The sequence below is a fragment of the Aptenodytes forsteri genome, unplaced genomic scaffold (assembly GCF_000699145.1).
Source record: "Aptenodytes forsteri isolate BGI_AS27 unplaced genomic scaffold, ASM69914v1 Scaffold76, whole genome shotgun sequence".
Lineage (NCBI taxonomy): Eukaryota > Metazoa > Chordata > Aves > Sphenisciformes > Spheniscidae > Aptenodytes > Aptenodytes forsteri.
Genome location: NW_008794444.1, coordinates 1,578,395 through 1,598,222, shown reverse-complemented (window position 1 = coordinate 1,598,222; position 19,828 = coordinate 1,578,395). Strand labels below are relative to the sequence as shown.

The following is a 19,828-nucleotide window of genomic DNA, read 5'->3' as shown; positions in this document are numbered from 1 at the left end:
CTAAGGTCATCGAGTCCAACCGTCGACCCAACACCACCATGCCCACTAAACCGTGTCCCTCAGCGCCTCATCTACTTGTCTTTTAAACACCTCCAGGGGTGGGGACTCAACCACTGCCCTGGGCAGCCTGATCCAATGTTTCACCACTCTTTCAGTAAAGACATTTTTCCTCATGTCCAAAGTTGCCCTCGTGTTGTGTTAGCAGGGCAAAGTGGAGCATCTTGCTTTCAAAGCCTCCCCTCGGCTGACTCTGGTGCTCGCTGGCTCAGCTCTCCGTTGTGCCGTCGGTTACCCTGGAGGGTCTACAGCCCTGGCTAACCCGTGGGGCAGGGCTGCCTGGAAGGTCACCAAGCTGCGCTCCAGGTTGCTCGTACGGCACGTCTGTGTGCGTTCTTGGTCAGCATCTGCTGTTAGGACTTCCCTCTTACAGCCATCCCCTGCGCTCTGGGCGGGTCTGCTCGAGGGGTGGGTGAGCCGGGTGCCCCCCTCCTCGTGTGCCGACCCCACGGGTACCCTGCGTAGCATCCGCGAGGGCGTCTCAAGGTAGGTGTGTATCCTGATGGCACTGCGGCACGGCAGGGGAGAGCACGGCTGGACTCCGGCTGCACTTGTCCGATAAAAACCTATCGCCTGTCTTAACTGCAGGTGTTACAAATATAACTTTGTCCGACTCGATAGATGTTACGGCTTGAGGTTTTTAATTAAAAGCTGTTTTAGGCTAGAAACACAATGCTAAAGTAACTCTTTTGGTGGTGGCTGTCAAGGGAAACACATTCAGCGTCTGAATGTGTCCCTATCAGCTCATGATAAATGTGGCATTGAACCTGCTGTTCTTAAACTAGCAAGCACAGATTATCCCCCTTTCAAAAAAGAGGCCTTTTAATGTAACAATTCAAAGATCACCATGGAAACACAATCTATAGTTAGTTCTGTAATATGCTTATGCAATACTCCTGGGAGAAGAGCCTGAAGTCTCCTGATAATTGCATCCTATGTGGCAGTGCCCTGGGCTTTTGCGGTTTTTGAGCTTTGAATTGAAGAATTCCTGCAAGGGTGTAACGGAGAGGGAGGAGTCGAGTGCCTGGGACTGTCACAGGAGTGGTGCTGCTGCTGTAATGCCAGCAGCATCCAAGCGTCTCCCTTCACAGCTCTTAAATTCTTCACCATAAAAACGCGTACTTGGAAGTGGTTCTCTTCAGCCGTACGTGACGCGTGTGTCACGTTTTGGGGGGGCCATCTGATGTATAGCGTAAGGACCCTTATGGGAGAGTACACCAGATTTGCCATTATTGATATACTAAAGGATGGGCTTCATTTTGGGTGGTATTAGAAGATGAGATATCTGCTGGGATCTCTGATGAATATAATTACATTTGCCAAATGCCCTTTTCAGCTTTTAACTGTACTTTATCTACTGAAAAGAATATATATATATATATATATTTATATCTCTCTGGTAGCTAATGTCAAGATAAACCCTTTGACCCACGTGTACCTTACAACTGGATTAAGAAATGAAGGGACGGAAGGATGGCTCTAACTCTAGAATGAACCTCTAGCTATGTTTGCACAACGGATGTAACTTAAACGTTAGGATTTCTCCTTGCAACTCCCTGGAAACGGACTTCTCTAACGGGAAGATCTCTGCTATCCTTAAGATCGTAATCCGATTGCCAGAAGTTCTCCAAGAGTGGATGTTGCAGCCTTGGTTGCTGCTTTTCCTTTCTCACGTGGTTCCTTTTGAGGTGTGGGCTGCTTGACGTAGAGTAGGAGGCATACCGGTGCCTGCTCTGGGCCACCTTCTCTAATTCCAGGCAGGCACATTTTGCAACTATAACTTCTTCCCTTTCTGTTTTTCTAGGGTTTCTGGTATGCACTTAAAGCCATATCTCAAGTTACAGAAGAAAGAGCGATCTCCAGAAATAAGCCAGGATTCCCTGAGAGGCCCACCTATGAGCCATCAGAGGTCAGCACAAGAAGAAAAATACACCAACAACTGCACCAAACTGAGCGTTTTCCCAAAACCCTCCCTCGTCACTCCATCTCGAAAGCTTCTGGGGATTATTTATCCAAATACTATGTGCAATATGAATGGGAAAGGTCCAGCGGATGGTCCGAGTGCAAGGGAAAAGAAGAACGCCCTGTCTGCAACGATCCACCAGGGAGAAGAAGGGGAAGGGCCTCTGGATGTCTGGGCTGTAGTGAAACCTGGCAATACAAAGGAGAAGATCGCGTTCTTTGCAGCCCAGCAGTGCAGCAGCAACAACCGGCTAGGCTCTATGAAAATTAAAAGCACGTGGGATATCGACGGAAGAACAGCTAAACGCAGGAAAAAATCAGTAGATCTTAAAAAAGCCAAAATTCAACTGGAAAGAATGAGGGAGGCGAACGCCAGGTGCTCCCAGCCGGAGCCTTTTGCCTGCGGCATCGAGCACTGTTCGGTGCATTACGTGAACGACAACGGTGAGGGTGTGTTCCCGGGCCGGTCCCTCTCAGTGATAGAGATGGTAGCCTTTCTGGAGCAACGAGCAAGCGCTTTACTGGTAGACTGTGCTAAAACCTGCACGCCTGCTTCTACTACGAGGCTGAGCGCTCAGCCTAAAGGTGCGCTTCCCAGCTCAGACCCTTTCTCCGCCGCCGGGGCGTGCGAGGTACATGCGGAGAGGGGACCTTGCGGCAGTAGCGAGCAGCAGCAGAGCGAGCCCGTGCGCGTGCTGGACATGGTGGCCAAGCTGGAGTCGGAGTGCCTGAGGCGCCAGAGCGAGCGGGAGGCCGGGAGCCTCTCGCGGAACAACAGCTTCCGCAGAAACGTCGGGAGGGTGCTCCTGGCGAACGGCACCCAGCCCGAGGGAGAGGCGGGGAAGGTCTCCTCGGGGGTCCTGGCTCCGGGGGATGGCTTGGAGGAGGCAGGGGTAGCAGAGGCTGGATACGGAGGACGGTGCGGTCCTCTGGGTGACACTGAGTTGTGGGATGGCGCTGCCTCTGCTCGGCAGCCTTTTCCTTCTGGGCTGGATACTCGGATGGGGAATGTGAATTCGGGACTTGCTCATGCAGTGTTGGCGATAACCGCTGGCGGGAGCGATCCTGAAAGGCGAATTGAGCCTCCCAGACCTCTGCCGCCTGCATATCCAGCTGCTGCCAGGTTGCCACCGGATTCCTTGCAGAGCAAGAACGCGACTGTTGATTGTACGTTGAAAGAGCCCGTAATTTTCCCAAAGCAGAGTCTGCACCCTGCTAGGAAGGAGCCTTTATGCATCAGTATATCGGTCACCAAGACCGAGAAAGGATGCAGGAAAGAGAAGCTCTCTAACTCCAGTTCCAGTGAAGATCCGCTCCCGGGGAGGCTGTTTTTTCTCCAGGCTGACCAGCCTGCTGCTCACGAGCAACAGCCTCTACGGGAAGGTACCCAAGAAGAGCCAGGAGAAGTAGCCCAAAACGAGGATGAGGATGCTTTGGCATCTGACAGATCATGCGTTGGAAACAGTGTCCCTACAGAGCCATCTGCCCTTTCTGTTCCTCCCACAGAAGGGGCTTTGCAAGTACTTGATGCTTCCTGCTTAAAAAGGCAGGTTTCGCATGACTTTCTGGAGACCAGGTTTAAAATTCAGCAGCTTTTGGAGCCTCAGCAGTATATGGCCTTCCTGCCTCACCACATCATAGTGAAGATTTTCGGATTGCTTCCTACTAGGAGTCTGGTTGCCCTAAAATGCACTTGCTACTACTTCAAATTCATCATTGAATACTACAACATCAGGCCAGCAGACTCCCGCTGGGTCCGCGATCCCCGCTACCGAGAAGACCCTTGCAAGCAGTGCAAGAAGAAGTACGTGAAAGGGGACGTATCGCTGTGCCGGTGGCATCCCAAACCATACTGTCAAGCTTTACCCTACGGGCCTGGGTACTGGATGTGCTGTCACCGGTCTCAGAAGGGCATCCCGGGCTGTAAGTTAGGTCTTCATGACAATCATTGGGTTCCTGCCTGCCACAGCTTTAACCGTGCTATTCATAAGAAAAACAGAGGAGCGGGAGCCGAAGTGGAAGAGGAATATTAGTGCACAGACACTTTTCCTGCGAGATTGTTTGGGGTAGGAGGAGATTCTCATGCCTTGTGCTGTTTACAGTGTATATAATTGTCGTGTGTTGTTTTTTTTTTTCCACAGGGCTATGAAACTGCACATACTTAAACACAAGAGCCTTTACCTTTTAGATTAAAGATAGCTTTTAGTCCATCTATGTAAATAACACTATAAAAACTAATTGTACATACAGAGTCTACAGCTGGCTGAACAACGTAATCACTACAATGCAGCTATGATAGTGTTGCGGCTATAGTTGTGTGTGTTTTTTAAGTGTCTTGTTTCAAAAATCTGTATATCCTGTATAATATATGAATGTTTCTGAGAAGAAACTCTAAATAGGTAAAGGTCAACTTGTTTAAAGAATCTTCAGACAACTTAACTGGACAACCTTAAAATTAGACTAGAACAGATCCATTATAATAGTGTGGCAGTGGATAAAAAGAGAGGAATATTGTATAGTCAGAATATAAAAAGTTCTTGTCTACCTTACCCATGTTGTCTGGCTTTTTTTTTTTTACTTAAATAAAATGTGCATTCTAGATCTGCCTTACCTGACTTTCTCTTGTAAAACTATAAAAATACTGTAAAACACGTGGCAGAAACTTGGCACTGTGATGTAGTTCAGACTCGCAGTGTGCTTCCTGTAGAAAACTAGTCCTCCCAAAAAAGAAACAATAAAAAAAAAAAACCCCAAACCTGCATTACCTGGAGAACTTCCTGCTGTAACATTCACAAATTCCAGCTTTTCCTTTCCCTCCCATCAGCCGTGCGTGCAGCAGAGGCTCGACAGAGGCTCCTGTTGTCCGGATAGCTGGTGCTGGGTGTGTAAGACTTGTGAGAACGGGGACTCTCAGGCTTGAGTCCTGCTTCTCAACTCACCACGGCCCCTCGGCTCTGCGCTGGATGCTCGAGGATGGAGCGTGGGTCCAGCAGGATGAGAGCGGAGTTGCCTTGGCTCAGTGATGTGCTGGAATCTCTGCTGTCCGCTGTATATGGAATTTTTCCCTTACAAGAGGAATCCTTGCAGCGCTTCGCCCTGCTCTGCTGCGGCCTCTGGCATCTTGTTTCTGAGGTGCGAGTCGGTGCTTTCAAAGGGGAGTTGTGAACGTTTGTGTCAGAAGTGCAGACGAACGGTAATTCCTCGAACTCTGAAGGGGAGCTGAGCGTGGCATCTATTCGAGTATTTCCTCGAACGCCTTCCTCTCCTGCAGCGCTGTGTTCCTCTCCTGCAGCGCTGTGTTCCAGACTCCGGCCTCCGGTTACAGCCCTCCTTGTGCCCAGCTCGCTGCCCGAGGGTAAACGGTTTGGAAGTCTGGGAACGTACCCTGGACAACCCAGCAGCAGCCGCGTTCAGTTCCTGGGAGCGAAGTGGAGCAGCAGCGATTCTGCAGGGAGCCAAGAGGAGAGCAGCGGTTGTGTCTTTGCGTTGTCCCAGTCCCTCCTCTCCTCCCGCTTCATGCCGCGGCTGTTTCTTTGCCCCTTCTCGGAACAAGGCTGGACCCCTGGCAACCATCGTTGCAGCCGGAGCAGGCAAAATCTCTGACCCAGTTGAAGAAGAGCTGGTGCCACCTTCCCCTGGGGCTCATCCCGGGCACTCCCCTGCCCTGCAAACCCCAAGGGAGCACCTGGGATTTAAGGGCAAGGGCTCTCCGCGGGAGCAGCATCTGGATGGGGCAGCCGTGCGCCCAGCTCGTCTGCGCAAGGTCAGCAACGTGCGGACGAGTGAGGAAAGCTGCTGGCTGCGGTGGCCAGGCTGCACCTCCCTTTGCCTCCCCTGCGTTTGCCTAAAACCCCTGGTGGGATCGCATGGAGTGACTCGCGTTGCTTTAGAGCGTGAGGACAGAGAGGGTTTGAAGGCAGGATGCTTTTATTCTCTCCGTTAACAGGGGGAGAAAGAAAACGGAGCCCTTACAGCCTGAAATGTGGGTTCACGGTAGATTTAAAAGGGATGCTGTTCCCTCCACCCCCCCCAGTCCCTGCTTTACCTGCTGCCTGACACCCTGGGCGTCGGGCACCCCTCCCTGGTGCTGCTCAGCCATCTCTGCAAGGCAGCAGACGTTATGACAACCAGGAGGAATGAAATAATTAGAAATCTGAAAGGAGGGCGCGGCTGCCTTGTAATCGGCTGTGAAGAGGGAGAGGAAAAGCAGGATCCCTTGTTAATTCGTGACTTCATTCTCTAACGGGGCGCAGGCAGGCTTCACCCAAGCTTCGAGCCGCTCCGTCGGCTGCACTGGGACGAGCAGCAAAACAACTTTCTGGAAGGAGTTGTCTTGCCAAAGCCATCGGCACCAAAGGCCTTCGGCTTAATTTCAATTAAGGAAGAGGGGGATGAAACTGCTTTCCTGCCTCCCACCCAAGACTCTGGAAAACTTGAGATAACCTGTGCTAGGCTGACAGCACGAGGAAAGTCCCTGCGAGGCTGAAATAGAAGCAGCAGAGGAAAATATTTTGTAAGTAGATAAGGGTCCGGTGAGGTCATTTTTTTTTTTGGAACAGGGTGTGAGATTTTGGTCACCTTCGTTGACCAAGGGGAAAAAATGAGAATAAAGTAATGGCATCGGGCTATTTTGTTCCTTGGAGCAGTTAAATACGGCGGACAATTTGCTCTTTACCCTACCCCATCCCCGCCCTCCCCCCAAGCTGGCTGAGGAACGCAGGCTGTTTTATACATCGTTTATTCTGCTGTTTGCCGGAACGATCCCTGTCGCACAGCATTGCCGTTAAAAATCGTTTTACAGAACAAACTTTTGCATCCAGAAGTGGGTTGGTTCTGAATGTAGCCACACTGAGCTGCCCACAAGCTTTTTTGTGCCCCATGAAGTAGTAAAGTGCAGATTTCTGTTTCCTTAAGGGCCAGTTCAGGGAGAACCCAAGGTCTGATGAACTTCCCCCCCCCCCCCAAGGGGAAATTAAAAAAGAAGTCCAGTGTTGGAACTTCAGTGTTCAGAAGAACTGAGGACTAAAGAGTGCGCTGTGTGCTTGACTTCCCTGCCTGGGAGCGGTTGGAGCGTCTGGACTGAATTTCCCGATATGCCTGTGAAAAAAACTGCAGTAACATTTCCATTGTTCGTAAGCTTCCAGTTTTCATCAAGCTCTGGGGGGGTCTCCTGGCATGGACACCACTGAAAAAGCCACCCGGGGCTGAGGCTCGTGGTTGGGCTCTCTGTCATCCTGCCTGTTTCTACAGGAGCTTTTCCCCTTCGCTGCGTCTCTGCTCCCTGTAACGAGGCTCTGCGATGCTTTATCGGCGTTCAGCTCCCTTGCATTGGCCCCAGTTCCACTTTCTGCGGCGTCTGTCCCCCTGCCAGCCCCCGGAACCATCATTTCACACCTGCACAAAACCGCACTGATGCATCCGACCTCCGTCTCGAGTCCCACTTCTTGCAAGGTGGGAATGGTGCTGAAGCCTCACCCTGGGCTGTTTCTCCTACCCAGCCTGCGTTGGGCCCCTCCGGGCAACCCTGGGGTAGGGAAGGGGCTCGGGGCGTTACGGGGCTGCTCTCCTGCCACAAACCAGCGTCGGCAGAGGACAAAACCTCCTGCTGATTGCACCGCTTAAGCAGAAGTGACCTAAGCAACCCGTAGGCACGAGGCGAGCTTGGAGCCAGGCTTGGCTTGGCGCACAGGCTGCTCTCCTGCGCACTGACCGTGCTGCGACCGAGGCAGCAAACTGCCCCAGCTCCGCATGCAGGAGCCCCGGGCTGCTGCTGCTGCTCCTGCTCTCGAGCGTGCAGCGGACAGGAATCACGGGGCATCAGTCCTCCCCATCAGGCAGCTGCCACAAAAAAAAAAAATCATAGAATCATAGAATCATAAAGGTTGGAAAAGACCTCTAAGATCATCAAGTCCAACCGTCGACCCAACACCACCATGCCCACTAAACCATGTCCCTAAGTGCCTCATCTACTCGTCTTTTAAATACCTCCAGGGATGGGGACTCAACCACTGCCCTGGGCAGCCTCTTCCAATGTTTCACCACTCTTTCAGTAAAGAAGTTTTTCCTCACGTCCAATCTAAACCTCCCCTGGCACAACTTGAGGCCATTTCCTCTCGTCCTATCTCTTGTTACTGGGGAGAAGAGACCGACCCCCACCTCGCCACAACCTCCTTTCAGGGAGTTGTAGAGAGCGATGAGGTCTCCCCTCAGCCTCCTTTTCTCCAGGCTGAACAGTCCCAGTTCCCTCAGCCGCTCCTCAGAAGACTTGTTCTCCAGACCCCTCACCAGCCTCGTTGCCCTTCTCTGGACACGCTCCAGCACCTCGACGTCCTTCTTGGAGTGAGGGGCCCAAAACTGAACACAGTGTTCAAGGTGCGGCCTCACCAGGGCCGAGTACAGGGGCACGATCACTTCCCTACTCCTGCTGGCCACACTATTTCTGATACAGGCCAGGATGCCATTGGCCTTCTTGGCCGCCTGGGCACACTGCCGGCTCATGTTCAGCCGGCTGGCGACCAGCACCCCCAGGTCCTTTTCTGCCAGGCAGCTTTCCAGCCACTCTTCCCCAAGCCTGTAGCGCTGCATGGGGTTGTTGTGGCCAAAGTGCAGGACCCGGCACTTGGCCTTGTTGAACCTCATACAGTTGGCCTCGGCCCATCGACCCAGCCTGTCCAGGTCCCTCTGCAGAGCCTTCCTACCCTCCAGCAGATCAACACTCCCGCCCAACTTGGCGTCGTCTGCAAACTGACTGAGGGTGCACTCGATCCCCTCATCCAGATCATCGATAAAGATATTGAACAAGACCGGCCCCAAAACTGAGCCCCTAAATGAAGCGGGATGGGTTATTTCTCCTCCATCATTCAGCAGCCAGTAAACCACGGCCTGCCAGGCCACCAGGTCCCGCGGGCAGAGCCTGCCTCTTGCCGACAAACACGGCCCTTTCCCATCCCTGTCGCTCAAGACACACAACGGTTCACTTTAATAGTTACCTCCTTCAAAAGACACATGCCTGCGTCCTTCTGAAATGACCTTAAAGAGGAGCGGTCTTCCCTTGCATGCAGAAGTAGTTCAGGCTCACCACCTGCAGAAACAGATGTCACCCAGCAGAGGAGCAGTTCAAAGCCAGGCTTACACGAGAGATTTATCCGTTTACATGTAGGTACGGGGACGTGTGTGTTATGTGTGTGTGTGTGTGTTTCGCAGGACTCCTCTACCTGCCCCAATGGAGATGCAGTTATTTTACGTGAGAGTATTTTTTTAGAATCGGTATTGCTTACCCCACCGCCGTATGATTGTACTGTAACACGTCTGGTCCCCGTGATGCTTTGAGGGCTGGAAATTCTTGCGTGCTTCCCCAGCACGGTTAAAAACAAACCACACAGAAGTAACGATTATAAATATACAACTTTAAAAAATTACTGTTAAAGATTTATTGCAATAATACAATAAAATTTAGAAAAAAAAACCCCAAAACATTTGTGTTTAGTTACATCTAGTTCGGAAGTTGCAGAGAGAGGCCCCGAGTTTTTGCAGGTGACAAGCAATCCCTGGGTTTCCCACCTGAGACCCTTCAAAGGCACCTGATTTTCAGCGCAGGGCTGGGCTCTCGAAATCAGGTTCTGCCTTGGCAGCTCAAATCGGCCACCCCAGATCACTGGTCACGGGCAAAAGTCACGGCCCTAAACTGAAATTCCCGCATTCACGCTACGCAAAGTGTTTTGTAAACTCTCAGCTGGCTGTCTTCAAATATCTGTAATTGCAGATATTCCTGCCCTCCCTCCCCCGCCCCCAAAGCAACCTGGAAAACCGATCCTGGCGATTGCACTCAAGGTTCGGACAGACACAATCCTTCCTCGGCTACACATGTGCAAAACACTTTAAAAAAAAAAACCCACACAACCAACAAAACACAACCAACCCACAATCTGTATTCTGTTACAAAAACGTTTCGTGAAAAGACCGATCCCAATGCATTTTAACACCCTCGCGGTGCCGCTGTGCACTTTCAGAATATGACACGGTTGCAAATAAATTATTTGGAAAACATGATGGTTATGAAGTATATGGCTTGAAAAGGTTTTTTTTGTGTTGTTTTTTCTTTCCCTAAGTAAGTAAATGACAGCGGTACAAAGCTGAAGCATGGCCTGACCTTTGGGGGTCCAAAGTAGCACAAAGGCAGCAACGAAAGAGTGACTGAAATGCGTATTAAAATCAAACAGGGAAAAAAACAAAATAGAGAAGATATTTATATGGCGGGGTCCAGTGCAAAATAAACGGGGAACCAGAAGGGGCTGTGCGACGCCAAGAGCCCGATATACAGTACTGGTGAGCGTGTGCTGGTTGCTCAGAACTGCAAAGGATCCGATGGCTGCGAGTGAGTAAAGTGCTGTGAACTGAGCAGTGACCAAACCCTCCCGGCCCTGGCCTGACCAATGACCAAACCCTCCCGGCCCCGGCCTGGGCAGCGCTCGCTGGGGGGGGGGCACCGTCCCCGTTCTGCAGTAGTCAAAACGAACCCGACTATTGGATTTAGACCAAAAGAACGGTAGGACCGAGGGTGTCTTCATCTAACAACGTGCGTGCTGTTAGCGCGGAGTTAAGGGTCTTTGGTTTAAAAAAAAGAAAAGAAAAATTAAAAAGAAACTACCGACAACAGATGCTTGTCCCCCAAAGAGAAAGAGCTGCCGTACGAGAGGGGCAGGGAGCTGGGAGACACGATACTCAGCCAGTACCCCTGGCGTGGAGCTCGCTGGGGTACACAGGCGTCAGTACCAAAATTGCTTTTCCACCCACTCCTCGGTGGAGACGGGAGGCAGCGCTGGCTGGCCTGGAGAGGAACAGAGCAAAACCACCACAGAACGCTCTGCGAGATGGCCGGGTAAGCAGCCTTGGAGCTGGGACTTTGAACAGGCAGGAGGGCACTGCCTGACGGCAGGGACATGGCTTGTGCATCACTCCCTGCAGCCTCGCCGCGCCCCCCGTTACGAGCCGCCGTCGCCACAGGAAAGCTACGGGGAAGAGTGGCAGAAATCTTCCCTCCTGGAAGGATGGGAGGATGCTTTTCCATCGGTTTACCCCGTGGAGAAGTACAACGTCCCAACTATATAAAATGTAAACCATACGTTGGACGTCTCACTGAGCAAACCCATCTTTAAGTAACACATACCGCAAGGCAGAGGAAGCGGAGGAGCGCTTGTTAACGAACGCATCTGTCAGCATCGCACCTCCTGTAGTTTTAGACGCGAGCCAGCTGCGCTGTGAGCGTTTCTGCAGTGAAACGAAATCAACCTCTTGGCATTCAGTAAACAAGAAAAGAAAAAAACAAACAAACCCCACCATAAACATAAAATAGAATAGGGTTGAAAATGCATGTAGTGTGGAGACCGTGTGACTTCATTCAACTAGCTTGAAATGAGGTTTTTCTAATATTAAAAAGTGGCAACGTGGTGTTGTAACTGATGAATATTATTGCAACAACGCAATCCTGTATCGGCGTCAAATGTGGGTCTAGCTAAGAGAACGTCCAGTGTTTCTTTGGTGTATGATATTAAGAGTAAAGAGCCTGCGTGCTTTGGACAGCACAACACGAAACTTCTAGACTACCTACCGGTGGAAACGGCATGAAACGAGCCAGTTTTCTGCGGCAAAACTGGGTAAAGATTCACAACCGAATCTAAAATAAGAGCGATTTGCTGTGTGAATTCCTGTCCGTGCTGATTCTTTGTATTAAAAATATGGCAACAGAGATTAGAAAACATGTTAAAAATGCATAATTTTCATGTCCTGAATGAAAAAAATTTAGAAATACGCATTTTTGCATTACGCAAGACAGATTTAAAACACACACAAACGAAAACCCTGTAAGGAGTTAAGAAAATGTGAACTGCACTTGCACCACTGTCCAGACTGCACACTGAGCAGCCTTCTCTCTGTACTCATCTCGATCCAAATACTCCCAAATCTGTTTCTTCTTTCGAAAGTAGAGCTGGAGGCTACCGGGTCCTTTTTCTTCGATACTCAACAATGCAGACAGAACCAAGACACAAAGTGCCGTCACAGAATCCGTCAGAAGTACGTAGCTAGCTAATTTACAAAACGGTACCATCACAGTCATCTTGGGTAAATAAAAAGGTTTTTCTGGTTTACAAAATGAAAGTCTGACCTTTTCTTTGTTCCAGGCACTACTTAACTGAATAGGTAAGGTTTACTACAGCATTGTCGGGGAGGGATTCCTTCCACAAATCCTATGATCCTTTTCCCGTGCTCGTTAGCGATGTCCAGTGTACGCCTTCAACCACGAGGTCACCGAGGCAGCAGCGGACGAGATCATTCCGCCAGCGCTGCTGCTGGCAATGGGCTGAGATACCTGCGTGCTCTGGCTCTGCAGCATCTCCACCTGCTGAGAGGGGATATCGCAGAACCTGGGGCTCGGCAGATTCTCCCAGTCTGTCCCTAGGTCTGTCTCTTCATCGCTGACGTGCTCATCTCCGCTCTCATCCGTTTCGCCGGTGGCACTGGGATCCACAAACTCCATGGAGTCTTCGAGATCAGCGCTAATTTCGAAAGGCCCAGACCTGCGAACACGGACACAATGCCGTCAGCCCGCTCGGTACCACGCAGGAGAGGGACTGTCACTTCGCTGGTGTGAGTCCTAGGCATGCCAACGCACCCTGCTCTGTCATGCGTACAGCAGAGAAATTAAAACACCTCCGTGTTTATCAGCTGGCAGAGAGAAACTCGCTGGCTACAGAGATAACTGTATTATGACAATGGCGAAACGAAAACAGCTGGCCAAGGAAGCGATAGCTGGTTTCCAATCCACGGAGCAGGAACGGCGGAAGAGCTGTTCCGCTTTGGCAGTGGATGGTGAAACACGCACACACAAAAGAAAACGCTACTGATAATAACTCACAGCTCCACTGGTGGAAATCTCAGCTTGATGCGGAACAGCTTTTATTTCTAACACTAGCCCTGGCCAGGCCAAGACGGCTGCAGCTCTGTCAGCGAGAGGAAGGGTGTAGGTTACAACTTACAGAACCAGGTTGGCACAACTCACCAGCAGCAACCTCCCATAGCAGCACTTCACCCTGAGCGACATCTCAAGCTCTTTTTGACTATGTGGCTGCTCAAACACTGGAACAGGTTGCCCAGAGAGGCTGTGGAGTCTCCATCATTGGAGATATTCAAAACCCCACCGGCCATGGTCCTGAGTAACTTGCTCTAGTTGGCTCTGCTTTGAGTGGGGCGATGGGCTGGATCTCCAGAGGTCCCGGCCAAACCAACCTGAGCTGTGACTCTTGAGTTACCTGCTGCCACTGCCTGGTGGGAGAAGCGATTGCATCCCGCCCCGTCCCGCTGCTTTGCACTGGAGTACGTGCAGCCAAAAATCTGAAACACCTTTACTGAGCCAAAGCAGGCAGTTTCAGAGGCCCGTGACCCACGGTCAGAGAGCGTGAGGTTTTCACAGAGGCGGTGAAATGCGGTGGATTCCCCACAGCAAGCAGAGTCCCTGCCAAAGTTCAATCCAAAGCACAAAGCTGCTCAGTGAAACAGGAGCAAGGATTTAACACGTGCAAGAGCGTTTCTCCAGCTTTAGTGGGAGAAGGAGCCTGATGCAGCGATTTAGCATGGAAAACTTTAATGCAAACAATTAAAGCCTGGTAAAATTACATGTATTTGAAAACAGTAACTTCTAAAGGAGACTATTGGGCAACTATAGGCCTAGATAGCTAAAGGAAAATAAAGAGAGCTGGTTGTTGCAAACTTTGCAGGCAGCTGAGAAATTAAAGGTAAACACTCCTCTTTCATAATCCGGAAAGGAATGGGAGCGCTGCCTCCTGGCAAAGCGTTTTGCTTAACAAGGCAACGTAAGAAGAGAGTCATCAGGTTTAAAGCCAGAAGGCACCATTAGATCATCCCAAGTGACCTCCTCTATAACAAAGGCCATTACATTCCACCCATTCCCCCTGTCCTGAGCCCAGTAACTTCTGCCTGATGAAAGCATCCATTCCAGAAACTCATCCAGCCTTGACAGGAGGACGTAAGGAAACAGAGAATCCCCACCTTCATTCTTGCGGGTAATTAATCTGTGTTAAATGCATCTGCCTCATTTCAGCCTAGCTCAGACTCTGCTTCCAATGGCGTCTCTAAAGCCATTCAGTAGCCTGTATTTTCTCCCCATGAAGGCGTGGAAATCAAGTAATCTCTCAATCTCGCCTTTAGCGAGCTAAGACAGTTTTATACAGACTAAACTATTCCCCTTACTGGTAGGTATTTTCTCCGACTCTTTCCTGTAACCTCTTCTTTCGCTACATGGACCCGACTGATGCGTGTGGAGCTCTGTAACATTTGCACAGAGGAGTGAGACCCGTCTCTCTGCTCAGCCCTTTTACTTCACATCGTGGGGATCTGTCAGGCTTAGCTTTTCGTCCACTGTGGCACTTGGATCTTTCACAGCAGCTGCTTTCCAGGACGCAGCTCTTCATTCTCTGGGTATTTCCTGCACTCTCCTTGTTTTCAGACAAGCAGCAGCAAGCACGTCATTTTTTCCAAACTGAGCTACGTTACAAAGATTTGGCTCCCCATACCTTTGGGCCGAATCGGTAGGGATATACCCAAAGAACATAAGGCATGCATTCAGTTCCTCTTAGTGGCACTGCGGGTTTTTAAATAAAATTAGAGCTGTACATGAGAACAAAGTGGAAAAGTAGATTTCGGAACATTACTGTGTTTAAGGGGGAATAAAGCAGCAGTCAGATTAAACAAATATTTGCAGACTGTTTCAGGCAGAAGTGACTTGTGACTGGATTATCCCAACAGGAAATCAATGTTGTTGGCTTTCTTATATTTAAGTTGTAAAAAGAAGGAAGATTATTAAACCTGGTGCGTGCAGCCCACAGGAACTGATGTTCTTTTCATCACACACTAAGTTAACGTAAAAGTTGTCTTTAATCCTAATGTACATAGAAATTAATATTATTTGAACTGTCGGCTTTGGTCTAGGGTGTTCATTGACTGGAAGTATTTTGGAAAAGCTTTACCTACTATTCGTTTTAGAGTTTATATTGCTGGATGCTCTGAGGTATTTACACTTTGGCAAGATGTGGGTAGGGTCACATTCGGAGCACAGTGAGACTGCCTGGCGTATGTGCTGCTCTCCCCTGGAGGGAAGGAGTTCCTGCTTCTGGGCGTAGGGGAAACAAGTCCATAATCAGCTATAAAGCCTCCAGCTGAGCCTGCCATACGCAGAAGCACGGCATACACACTTCTCTGAAATCTAATTTCCTACTCAGGACCCCCTTTTTCTGTCCCCTCCTGTCTCCTCCTTGTAATTACCCTGATTTCTGATGGGCTGAAGACTGATCTATAGGTACAGCAGAAGAGAAGGCTTTCCCTTATAAGTAACGAGGCAAATGCATAACTTCAAAAGGGATTCAGTCACAGGTGAGTTGAGGTACTGCTTTTCTTACCTGCCCAAGTTCTCAGTGTCTGGGCTGACCAGGTACATAAGGTTCCTGAGCGTATGCAGTGGGTGCAACAGATCTAAATTTACATGCTACCATGGGGAAGGTAAGAAAAAGACATGATCAGTTACTGGAGGAAACCTGCAGGCACAGTTGATATTTTGAAAGCTATTTAAAGAATCCAAATGTGCATTCCCCCTACCTGAGAGAAGCAAAGGTGAAGGATATTAGCATTCAGCTTCTTCACTGCCCGCGTGAACCTGTGTCTGCTGAGATTCTCTCCACAGAACTCGCTGTTGAAACACCACACACACACACACATACAGACAAAGCAAAATGCTGTGAAAATACACCCACTGGAGACATCAGCATCCTGTGCCCTGGCTTCCTAACAAATCCTGGAATAAACATCCTCGCGGCGAGCACTTGTTTAAACTGTACAGCCAGTTTTAGAGTGCTCAGGAGATTCATTTTTCGCTGTTAGCATTTCATCAACAAGCACTGCTTGCCCTAGTCTCACCGGTTTCAACAGGACAGGTGATGTAAACTGTATGAAACTCGAAGATCCACTGCAGCCAAGCTATTTCGGCTCTCCTTTTAAATCTTGCATCATTTCCTGCTCCCAACCTTCTCCTTCTGTGAAGACTGAGCACCCAAATAATAGTATAAAAAAAACTGCAGAGACCCTACACAACTTCCGCGCCCCCGCTTCGGCCACCACTATTTTAAACACTTAAAAGAACCTCAGCAGCATAACTGGGACCCCTGGAAGACTGACCGGGTCTACAGCTCCCTTAGTACTACTTCTGTACAGATCCCATCTGCTCCGCATAGACATTAAAAACCTAACAGTGCTTTTCATCACAAATGGGGTTTACACAATTCACTCCCAGATGTTCTGCCAGCCAGGTACGTTCCCCACCGGTGTTTTATCCTGAAGAGAATTACATTGCTGTCATGCCATATTACAAGGCCTTGGTCTACAGCACTTAATGTAGTGGAGCTATTCAAGATGACTAAGAGTTGCTGAATTGGGCTGGGATTTTGTAAAGCTCAGTAGGGTCTCATAAAATGAAAAGCGCTGTTCATGGACTGTCATATTTCATTTCTAATTTGAGGATGCTGAATACCTCAATTAGAAAGCTGTTATTTTCAATGATGATGGTTGGTCTGCACTCTCAGGAGGTAAAAAAGGAGGAAGGGACTATTAATTGTGGGCTAAAATCCTACTAGCCCCTCCATCCAAAATTAAACAGCACAAAAATTCATGAGCCATCAACCATGACCATAAAAGCTGTTCCAAGTAATGATTTCGTTCACAAAACCAAAGTGAATTAAGATCGGTCAAAACTGGTCACCGATTCCCCTCCTCAGAGGTTTGCATTTACTTGCCTGTTGCAGAGCTTCTTGGGAAGATTCACATCAAGTATGAGAGACAAAGTGTTAACAAGCTGAGTTGCATAGCACAATGCAGCACTGATGGTATAAGCAGGGTTATTATGTTCCATATCTAAAAGAAATAAAAACATCGTGAAAGTCTCATTTTAAATGAAGCCTCAGTGGGGGTGTTAATGTGTTACTGAAGTCTGCTCTGGAAAATGTCATTTGTAAGTATTGAGAACAGCCTGAATCCAGCAATCATTTACAGTGAAATCTGTCAGAAGCCGGTAGAAAATAGTAATTCTTGGAATTCCTGTTAAAATGACGGCATGTGAACCATGTCAAAACTGTGAATAATTAACTTTATCTCTCTATTACACTGCGCTATGTCCCAGTGAGCATTGCCTGCAAAAGAGGATTTCAGTGGACTAATCCCTATACCAGTATTTATCTCTGACTCAGGTTTGTCTGGGTGAGAACAAACAGACCGGGCTCCTGCTCCTCGGCGCCTTCCGTTGGCATCCAAGGCTGCAAGTTCTATGGCTCCTGGAGTATCCCAGATGCCTAATCAGACCTTGCTCCTTACCTGGTCCTTGTGTAGTCTTCTTTTCTTCCACCCAATTGTAATATGCTGAATAGTCTCCGTTATTAGGCAGAGTTATCCAAGGCCCTGTGATACTGATGCTGGTGTCACCGTTATGATCATCACACACCCATCTCCCAGAGAGATACGTGGTTCTCCTGGCTTCCGCGAGCTTGCTCACAGTGCTAGAGGTCATAGCATTGTCACTCTCAGAAGACACATCTGCAGGATCTCTGTAGCATCCAAAGAGGAACAGAGTGTTTTTAAAGAAGTTTTAAAAATATAATCAGAGATGTACTTGGCAGGCACTCAGCCAGATTTCACAGAGAACAAAACGCTTGTAGAAACACTCCTGCAAAACTCCTTATTCCCAAAACTACTTTCCTTTCTTCAGGGATTTTTAATTATCTATTTTAAGAAACTTTAACATTGGACACACACCTCAGATCTCTCAGTGGGGAGATGCTAGCACCTCCAGATTCTTCTATTCTGGACCTCTATCTTTGGGTCAGACGCTTTGCCTTTGGGAAACACCTCCTTCTCCCCACAGATGCTAAGGGAGCCAGAGCGTCTAGCTTAGACTTACATGACTCACTTCTGGGTGTCTAAAGCTAAGCAAAATGAGTCCAAAAGGATAAGCCTTCTGTACCTCATGCTTGTCTTTACTTCTTCAATGGGAAATATGACTGATGTTAGCTCCAGGATATGCGTCCGACGAAGGTTTGCCAGATGCTCATACTGGGTTTTCAAGTCATAGGTTTTTTTCTCTACCAAGTCTCCCAGCTTGCGGTTATGCCTCTGGATCTTCTCTTTCTTCTCCTGATGCCGCTGAGCCCTGCGATAATGCTTCTGGTTCTCCTCTTTAATTCTCAGAAGCCCCTCCGCGTCTGTGAAAACAGCAGCAGATGTTAGCCTTGGAAAAGGAGCTGTGAGGTACCTGTAGTAAGCTTGAGAAAAGCATTATTAATATTTATAGAAAACAAGATCTATAGCAGCTTAAAACAGAAAACCTTCCTAAGCTATTAACATTTTCCAGCTGCTAAGTGGTACCACCTTTTAATCTTTTCTGAAGATCTCCAAAGAGACTGAAATTGGGATTAATCTTTCCCTATCTTTTACCCAGCTATTTTTGGATTTGGAGCAGAAAAGCCAAGACTTCACAGTTTAATTAAACTTCTGAGGTAATCATCATGACAGAAATAGCTTGACTGTACACGTTTGCGTGGTGCTGGCCAAAAAGACGTGCATTGCTTGCAGTCAAAATCAAGTGCAGACAGCATCTTCATTCACCATTTCTGGCACCACTGCTGCCATTAGTGGATGTTATTTGGGCTTCACACTCATGTGTGTGCTCTTAAAGCACTTGGATCCCAACGGTGCGGGCTTCTTGTTACCTCAAGGGAACACTGACTATCTCCCTTTCCAGCCACAAAAAGAGAAATGTGCTTATGCACTGAAGTGCTGCAACTGCCTGAATTTACTCCATGCGTCAGGCACACTGAGGCTTGGAAAAATATCCTTCAAGAGCATCTGCTGATTCTCCTATAAAATAACTGACTGCAGTAATGCCTCCACAAACATATAGTGCTAAAGAAAGTGAGTTAACCATCTCTGTCTTTCAGAAGCATAGGAAAACATTTCTTATAGAGTCTCCAAATATGTGTTTAAAAATCTTAACGTAGCCTAGTTTGAACGAGAGCCCCCATCTCACTTTCTGTTTTTATGGCTGAAAAGAAACAGTGTTAGTCAGGTTCTCTTACAGCAAAGCATCACTTTCCTGTAATCAAGAAGTGGGATAACTGTCCCTTCCACAGAAGGGAAGCACTAAGCCCTGACGTTGTTTTACTGATGTATTTTGATTGCAAGGCACAGATGAGACCAGAGCTACAGTAAGAATGCTGCGTGGCATCTGCTACTCAAAGAAGCTGCATTATATACTACTTAAAATCAAGAAAACTTCTAAGCAGCTACAGCTACCTCAAACAACACATTCAGACTGTCAGTCTTCCCAATAGGGGAGCACAAAAATTAAAGGCTACATCCGAAGAACGGGACCCAAGACCGATTCCCATCCGCAGGTCTGTGCCCAGCCATGCTTGGCCAGCACACGATACCCTCCTGCCGGTCCTGGTTTGCACCTGCAGAGCTGGAACTGCACAGGCCTCTGGCTGGTCCCTGGTCTGGCAGGGTGGGAGACCAGGACTGCTGGTACCCCTCAGAGCGCGCCTGCCCCCACAGACGCAGAGGGCGCTTTCTCTGACCGTCAGGAATGATTTCTAGTCATCTAACTGATCTGTTGCGATCCTTGACGTGTTTGGTAGTGTGCTTTTACTCTTCCGATTCTCTCCCCATCCCACCCGGGAGGGGAGTGAGCGAGCATCTG

General features: G+C 48.9%; 2 protein-coding genes across 2 annotated transcripts in view; one reads left to right on the top strand and one right to left on the bottom strand.

Moving 5' to 3' along the window:
- Positions 1–4,616, top strand: part of FBXO34 (F-box protein 34) — a 25,930-nt gene extending 21,314 nt beyond the window's left edge. The window contains exon 4 of the mRNA XM_009289831.1: positions 1,862–4,616. Within this exon, the coding sequence (XP_009288106.1) occupies positions 1,862–4,052 (2,191 nt within the window). The 3' untranslated portion in view covers positions 4,053–4,616. The remainder of the gene's footprint in view (positions 1–1,861) is intronic.
- A 6,325-nt stretch (positions 4,617–10,941) lies between these two features.
- The window catches only part of ATG14 (autophagy related 14), a 20,216-nt gene continuing 11,329 nt past the window's right edge, over positions 10,942–19,828 (bottom strand). The window contains exons 5-10 of the mRNA XM_009289881.2: positions 18,095–18,332; positions 17,449–17,678; positions 16,875–16,992; positions 15,685–15,775; positions 15,489–15,574; positions 10,942–12,593 (exon numbers count right to left, since the gene is read on the bottom strand). Coding sequence (XP_009288156.1) covers positions 12,287–12,593; positions 15,489–15,574; positions 15,685–15,775; positions 16,875–16,992; positions 17,449–17,678; positions 18,095–18,332 — 1,070 coding nt within the window. The 3' untranslated portion in view covers positions 10,942–12,286. The remainder of the gene's footprint in view (positions 12,594–15,488; positions 15,575–15,684; positions 15,776–16,874; positions 16,993–17,448; positions 17,679–18,094; positions 18,333–19,828) is intronic.